General features: G+C 32.4%; 1 protein-coding gene across 1 annotated transcript; it reads right to left on the reverse strand.

Annotated features, from left to right (window-relative positions):
• Positions 1-589: 589 nt before the first annotated feature.
• On the reverse strand, positions 590-3,274 carry LOC132613648 (trihelix transcription factor DF1-like). Its single transcript, XM_060327770.1, has 2 exons — positions 2,742-3,274; positions 590-2,311 (listed from the first exon to the last, which is right to left on the reverse strand). Exons 1-2 carry the CDS (start codon positions 2,966-2,968, stop codon positions 1,096-1,098), a joined length of 1,443 nt encoding a protein of 480 aa, XP_060183753.1. The 5' UTR covers positions 2,969-3,274; the 3' UTR covers positions 590-1,095.
• Positions 3,275-7,640: the final 4,366 nt, after the last annotated feature.

Genomic DNA, 7,640 nt, shown 5'->3' on the forward strand with positions numbered 1-7,640 from the left:
TTAATAGTTATCAATATTAATTAGAGTGTAATTTATTGGATGGAGACAACAGTAATATAATAAACAGAAAAAGTCCAAATATACCCTTATACTAATGGAAAAGGGCCAAATATACACCTCATTATACTTTGAGTCCAAATACACTCCTGACGTTATACATACTAATTCTAATATACCCCTTTTCATGCTACGTGTCAATGTCATTTGATGAGGCGAGTGCTACGTGGTATGCCACCTCAGCGCTCCTAACTCATTTTGTCTCTCTTTATTTATTCTTCCACCATTAAAATTTTCTTCTCCTCCATCACCGTTGTATTGACCCTTACCAATAGAATTATACTTTTTTTAATGAGCGTGTAAAAAAAAAAAGAACAATAATATGAGATGGAGGGAGTACTTTAGTAAAAGCGTGTAAATGAGAACACTCAGTAACAACTTAAGGGGCTGGCACTTATGTGTCTGCCCAAAAAGAAAAATCAGCACCGTTTCGTTAAATCATTCGGACTCTAAACACTTCTGCAACAATTTTTCACGCTTTCCCACAAATCCCTTCTTTGCCCACCCATAAAAAGAAAAAAAAAGGAACAGATCCAGTGAATTACCGAAATCATATTGTGACAAACTTGCAGAAGTATATTCTCAATTCATACAAACACAATCAACTATTTTAAACTATTACACACATGGGGGATGGTGCGGAAACCAAAGCCTCAAAAGAAGAAAATGTATACTTTACTATATAGTCTAAAATCTAAATCACACCAAAGCTAAACTATTCCTTCTCTCACACTATCTACCTAACAAGGAATTATATATAAGTAGAAAGAAAAGATGCCACTCCTTTGGGTGTGCATTTTTAGTAGTAAAAAATAACTTTGCAATTGAAAGGTCCTCCCTCACACTTAATGGAATCTCGACCCACATTTCCAAGGGACATTAACTCCAATGATTTTGCCCCACTTCTCAAAAATGGTACACTGTCCACAAAGCAAAAAAGAAAAATCCATTATTATTATTATTCGAGAAGGGTTTGTTGGCAACTATTTCATATAAATCTTCATTGTCATCCTCTTCTTCTTCATCCTTCTCATTATTTTATTGACTTTGTTCAACATTCTGCTGCTGCTGCTGTTGTTGTTGTTGGTTTATTATTTGCATTAGTATCTCTCCAGCCTTCATATTGGAACCTGGATTTTCTGAGAAAGGCAATTGTTTCTTGGACTTGTTCTGATAGATAGAATCCAACAGATGAAAATAAGGACATGTTTTTGAATCTTCAGGCCTCTTCTTTTGGCTTTCTTTAACTCTCCTATAATACTTGTTTATGTTCTCCCATTTCTCTTTACACCTCTTTGCATTTCTATCATATCCAAGTTTCTTCATACCTGATGAAATATCCTCCCATAAAGACCCTTTTGATGATCCATTGTCTTGATATTGCACGTCGACGTTCGTTCTTAACCTGATTAATGCTTCGACTTCTGCTTTAGGCCATCGAGAAGAACTTGTTTGAAACGAATTCGAATTCTCACCAGCACTGTCAATCTCTTGTTTGTCAATATTGTTTTTCTCCAACATGTCATCCTCCTTGTCACTCTCCGGTTCCTCGGCATGTTTCTGGGGTACTTGGGGTAAGTCCATTGGCATCTGTAACTGAACGTTTTGCTCCGACATTTTCTGCAAGAAAGCAATCACCGCTGCGTCTTTGGCAGCTGAAATTGCTCTTTCATTGGCTAGTGCTTCTTGTTCTTTCTTTAATCTCGCGATTTCCTGCATTTTCCAAGCTTCATCCCTCGCTATCCGATCCTTCTCACATTTTTCTATTGCTTCTAGGAACTTGTTTTGCAAGTCCTCTTGCTTGTCCAACACTTCCTTCATCAACCTCTCAAAATAACCAACCAATTTCCTTTTCTTCTTCACACTACCATCGGATTCTTTACCCGAGGAAGAGGTCGTGGAGGTAGACGTGGACATCAACTCCGGATTGAAACCTCGGGTGGGACCCGAAATTCTGAAATCTTGACATCCACTAGTGGCGGGTTTTATCATTGTCATCGGCATAGGCATTGGCACTGGCATTGCCATTGATGTTATCGTCTCCATCCTATTGAATTGGATATGATCATTCGATGGAGGCGATGAAAGTAAAGATTGGTTGTCCAAAAGTTCTAATTGCTCGAAAAATCTATAGTTTTTCCCATTTTGTCTGCCAGATCTACCATCTTTTGTTCTCTTGTGATACTTATAAATGTTCTCAAACTTCTCCCTGCATTTCTTTGCATTTCGAGCATACCCAAGCTCACCCATTTTCCTGCCAATTAAAACAAAAATTCCCATTGTCCTTCTATTTCAAAATAAGTACAATATAATAAAAATAAATTTCAACAACCAACCAGAAACACAACTAAAAAGCAAAATCTTATCCATCTAGATAAAATTCAAAAACAATCACTCTCACTAAGATAACAAGATGCATTCGAAAATCGAAATCTACAGGCTTACAGTTACAGATTCGTTTGGTACGCGAGATATCTCGGGATTAAGTCTGGGATTAAATTTAAACCGTGTTTGGTTACCGTCAACTATCAACCAAACACAATATAAATTATACCGACCTTATCCCAAAACCTTTCATGTGGGATAACTTATTCCGAGAATTATAATCCAGGACTACAATCTCGGTATAATTTAGTATCAAAACTTGAGCTTCAATATAACAAAATAAAATAAAAATTTTGTACCTAGAAATTTCATCCCAAAGAGGGCCTTTGAGATTGGAATCACGAAATGCAAGGTCCATTTCAGACCTTATTTTAAGCAAAGCTAAAGTCTCTTCATGTGGCCAACGATTACCACCTGAATAATTCTTCTCTTCTTCTGATGAACCACCGACAATACCATTTTTCAGCTCCTCCACGGCGGCGCCACTAGCTGTATTCTTTTCCAACAAAACTGAACTTTCCACCATTTTCTTCAACTTCTTCTCACACACACTATAGTAGTATTTACAAGAAAAGGTGAATTTTTTTCTTGGGCTTAGTAGTAGTAAAATAATTGAGGGGGTGCACTTATCCTCTCTCCTTTTTCTTTTTCTTTTTTTTTTTCTTTTGGGTTGATTTGAAATTTGTGTTTTACTTTCTATTTCTTAAATTCAACCCCGCTGTGTTTTTAGTGTTTCTTTTTGTGTCCAAGGGGTCAAGTAAAGTAGAATGGGGAGTAAGGGGTGGTGAATTAGGGTGGAGAGATATATGGAGAGGAAAATTGGAAAAATTGAAGTGGGACACGTTGATAAGTTTTACAAGTTGTCAAGGTTTTAATTGGTAAAACATGTGTAGATAGATTTTTTTTTTTTCCTCTTGATTTTGACTTTTCTACTCACGCTATTGAACTAAAAAATGGCTGGTCAACTTTGCTAGGGTGGAGTACAAATTTACAGCTTGGATACACCGTGAGTCATGTTGGAATAATGTGAAAAGATTGGGGTCAACAAAGGGTAGTTAAGAGAACAATCATGATTTCTCAATTGCTTCAGTTTATTAAAAAATAAAACCATCTATCTCAACTTAAGTGTTTTATTTAATTTTTGGTTTCTCACTCTCTGATACATGTTTTGAAACTTGATTAATTCAAAAATTTTATGTGAAAATCTTATTTTGGGTAGAAAATACTCTCCATTAAAGGCGATTTTATTTGGGACTCAAATTTGAGACTTCTGTCTCATTTAGTTTACGTAAGAATGAAAATAAGAATCTCAAACTTATAGATTATGTATTCCATTTTATGTGACGTTTTTTTTTTTTTTTAAATGTTTAAAAATTAATAATATCTTTCTACATTTCAATACCTTTAACCCACTCATTTTGCTCTTAGTGACGTGTTTAAATTTATAAAATTCAAAAACATCTTTTTCTCTGAAATTGTGTACTCAGTCAATTGACATATTAAATGAAGGGTTAAAAAAGCAACTAAATTAATATTTTCAGAATATGAGCATTAAAACATTCTCAAACTATCTTTATTATAATTAGTAGATATATTAAGAAGTGTATGAAAAAATCTTTTTATATTTTAATTAGACACAACCTTGGAATAACTAATTTTGGGAAGATGTAATATAAAATATAATAATAACAGCAACAACAACAATAATAATAATAATAAAAAAATAAAAAAAAAAAAAAAAAAGAAAGAAGGTAGAGATGAGTCATGGTTATCAATTTGGCCATTTGAGGAGATACCGCCAAGTGGAAGATAAAGATGAAGTAAGATGATAGGATAAGTAAATAGCTGAAAATTACATCTTCAATTTCCAAGTTGAGATTTGTAAGTTTATGCCGTAAAAGCTACTCCCTCCGTTTTAATTTATATGAACTCATTTGATTGGCATGACATTTAAAAAAGAAGGAAGACTTTTAAAACTTATGATTCAAAATAAATCTTGAAAATTTATGTGACTACAAATCATTTATAAAGTGAATTTATTTTCAAATTAGAAAAAAAGTCATTTATTTTAATATGAACTAAAAAAAATAGATTCAAACAAATTGAAATAGGTGGAGTACTATTTAGTTAAAAAGTCGGCCTTACAGCCCACATTTTGGCTTTTCGACGTTTTCTTGTTTTCATACGCAAGTTTTATGGGTGAAATTGTGGAATTGCCTTTTCCTAGTGTCCTTGTAAGTTGTAACGATAAGAGTTTGAAAAAATGTGGGCCCATAATTACGATTAGAAAATATAGGTTGAAAGTTTTCAAAAAAGAAACTAAGGGGCCGTTTTGGACATGGTTTCATCTCATGATATGAAATTATGAGATGAAATTATGTTTGGACATGCAATTTGAATTTCTTAAGTTGCAGTTTTTTTATAAACATAAAAATCTCACAAGTTGTGAAAACCTTAAAAAAAAATTCAATTCTTATACAATCTTAGCAAATGAGTAAATCATATTTCATAATAAAATTAATACGCTACTAGAAGGCCTTTCTAAAAGATACAACATCAATTGATCAAACTTTAGTTCAATAAAAAGAAAAATTTAACATGAATAGTAATATAACTACTCTTTAATATAATCCTCCCACATGGTACGAACAATCTCTTCACGCCGAGCATGCATTTCCCGGTTGGTAAACATGATTGGTAAATATATCTACCAACTTATGGATCTTTTTTTACAAAATATAAACGTATATGTCAAATTTTATATTTATATTTTTTGAAATCGCGATTTCAAATTCTAAATCATGTCTTTTGAATGATTTAAGATTTCATCTCATAAGATGAAATTAGAGATGAAATCGCATGTCCAAACGCCTACTAATTATTCGGTAATTAATAAGCAACTGTCTGATATAAATCAGATGATTAAAAAAATATTTAAATAAATTACCGGCTAAACAAGAAAATATATGTAGCTGGGGGTTGAAAAAAATAGTGAATGAACGGCTGCTTGTATTAATTTATTTTGACCCCTTTTTGGCAATTGTTTCTGCATCTCGCAATAAATATGCTACGACTTTTGCTTATATTCTAACCTACATTGTAAATTGTATTATTTTTCCAAACTTTAAAACAAATAATAATATTGGCAACACTCATATAGTTTAGTTTAGGAAAGAAAAAAGCATTGAAATAAATGTAATTTTTTTTTATCTCCCCTTGGTATCCGATATTCATTTTAAGGGTGGACTAATTTAATTTCATGCTGAAAAGTCTCATTTTAAAAATAAAGTGCTCCCCATCAAAATTAAACATAATTCACTATGAGATATTGAATATTATTAATATAACGGATGTACTCGCATTTCACATTTTTTTTTTTTTTTTTTTTTACAATTTATGATCGTGACTTGATTAGAAGATTCTCAAGGACTAATTTATCCTATTCTTTCCTCAATTTTTCCCCCATCTTTTTACAATATTGTTAATTTTCATGACGTGGCTGTTAATTTCACATTACTAATCGCATATAGTTTTCTTCTAAAGCAAAGTATTCAAACTTGAAATTTCTTTTCAGCTAAACAAGAGCTAGGTCTCCACTTTCTTTAGTTAAATAAAGGTCTTTTTTACCAAGTTCCTTTGACTTCAAATATAATTTTCTCCAACTCCTTTGTAATACTATCTTTTAAAATTCCTCATATTTTTGGAGTTTACTTTCGGTGAGGGGGCCGTGGGTGATGATGAGGAGCTGATGATAAGTTTCAGATTTATGTATGATGATTAACTGCCTTGTAATAACCAAATTTAATTAATGTAAGAAAAAGAAACATGAAGGTGGCCTTTGGGAAAAGGAAAGAGACACCTAATCATAGAGATATCAATATACTACAAGGAATTCGTTTACGTAATCTCGACGCCAGGTCACTTTCGTATAAATAAAATTAATTTAAATATGGGTAGTAAAAAATATTATTATTAAAAAATAAAAAGGAATCTAACAAGGTAGGTCATTTTCAAGCTTGACAAAGAGTGAAGTAATTATCTTTGAACCAATTATCAACCACTTGGAGTGAATCTGTGGTTGTAACTTGCGTGCTGTCCCACACGTTTTACTTTTAAACTCATGAAAAGAACTCCAAAAATTAACTATTTTAACTACGACAAAGACTCAAATATGTCCGTAAACTATACGAAATTGCACATATTTATCCGTCGTTAAAAGGTTGGTGCAAAGATGTCCCTAACGTTTTTTTTTTTGGCTATATATGCCATTGAGTTAACGGAAAATATTAGAGGGCATATTTGTTCAGTTTCGCATAGTATAGGGGCATATTTGATCCATTGAAATTCGTGAATATTATGGTACAAATATCATTGCATTCCAAAACATAAAAAAACATTTATAATTACAATCCATCCACCATTGCATTACATCAAAATTATACAAATAAAAGAGCAGATGCAATTACAACCATCTTTTAAAGACTGTTTTCACAAACAAGAGCACAATTTCCCCTTTTCAAAAGATTTTTTTTACTAATGATAATACCATTTTTATTTTTCAATTTGTTGATGATCTGGATAGTTCTTTCTCGATATTTTTCGTCTTCACAGTCCCAATATCTACACGATAATGGATGCAACAATTGCCGCAATAAAACATAAACATAAAATAGGAGATAACTTGCATTAGACTTATGACACATGAAAAAATATCTCCCGCAGTGCTAAATTTTTTTATAATAATAATAGAAAGAGTATCATATTTTAAGCATTTATACGATTTCTTACAAAACATTCAATGTGGTTTGACCCTTTCGCGAATATCATGCATAATCGAAATTTAGTAGAATTATTTGAAGTCCATAAGTGAGATGGAGTGCAGTAACTCCACGTTCACAAACCCTTCCACAACTCCACATCCACAAACCCTTCCACAACTATTTAAAGAACTCGAAGCTTCCGACATTTCATAAACAAGTGAAAGAATAAGAGAGAAAAATGAGGGGTTGTACGATAAGTGTGGAGTTTCAAAATGCAGTTGCAATAAATCATTGGCTAGCATAAAGTGCACTACAAAAAAAATCTGAGAACTATTTGTGCCATAATATTCACGAATTTCAATGGATCAAATGTGCCCCTATACTATGCGAAACTGAACAAATATGCCCTCCAATATTTTCCGTTAACTCAAGGGCATA

Source organism: Lycium barbarum, chromosome 10, assembly GCF_019175385.1.
Source record: "Lycium barbarum isolate Lr01 chromosome 10, ASM1917538v2, whole genome shotgun sequence".
In the NCBI taxonomy this organism is placed as follows: Eukaryota; Viridiplantae; Streptophyta; class Magnoliopsida; order Solanales; family Solanaceae; genus Lycium; species Lycium barbarum.

Coding starts and splice junctions, on each gene's coding strand:
- LOC132613648 (XM_060327770.1), bottom strand. CDS start 2,968: ATGGTGGAAAGTTCAGTTTTGTTGGAAAAGAATACAGCTAGTGGCGCC. Junction 2,312..2,741: donor CTTTGGGATGAAATTTCTAG/GTACAAAATTTT, acceptor TTTAATTGGCAG/GAAAATGGGTGAGCTTGGGT.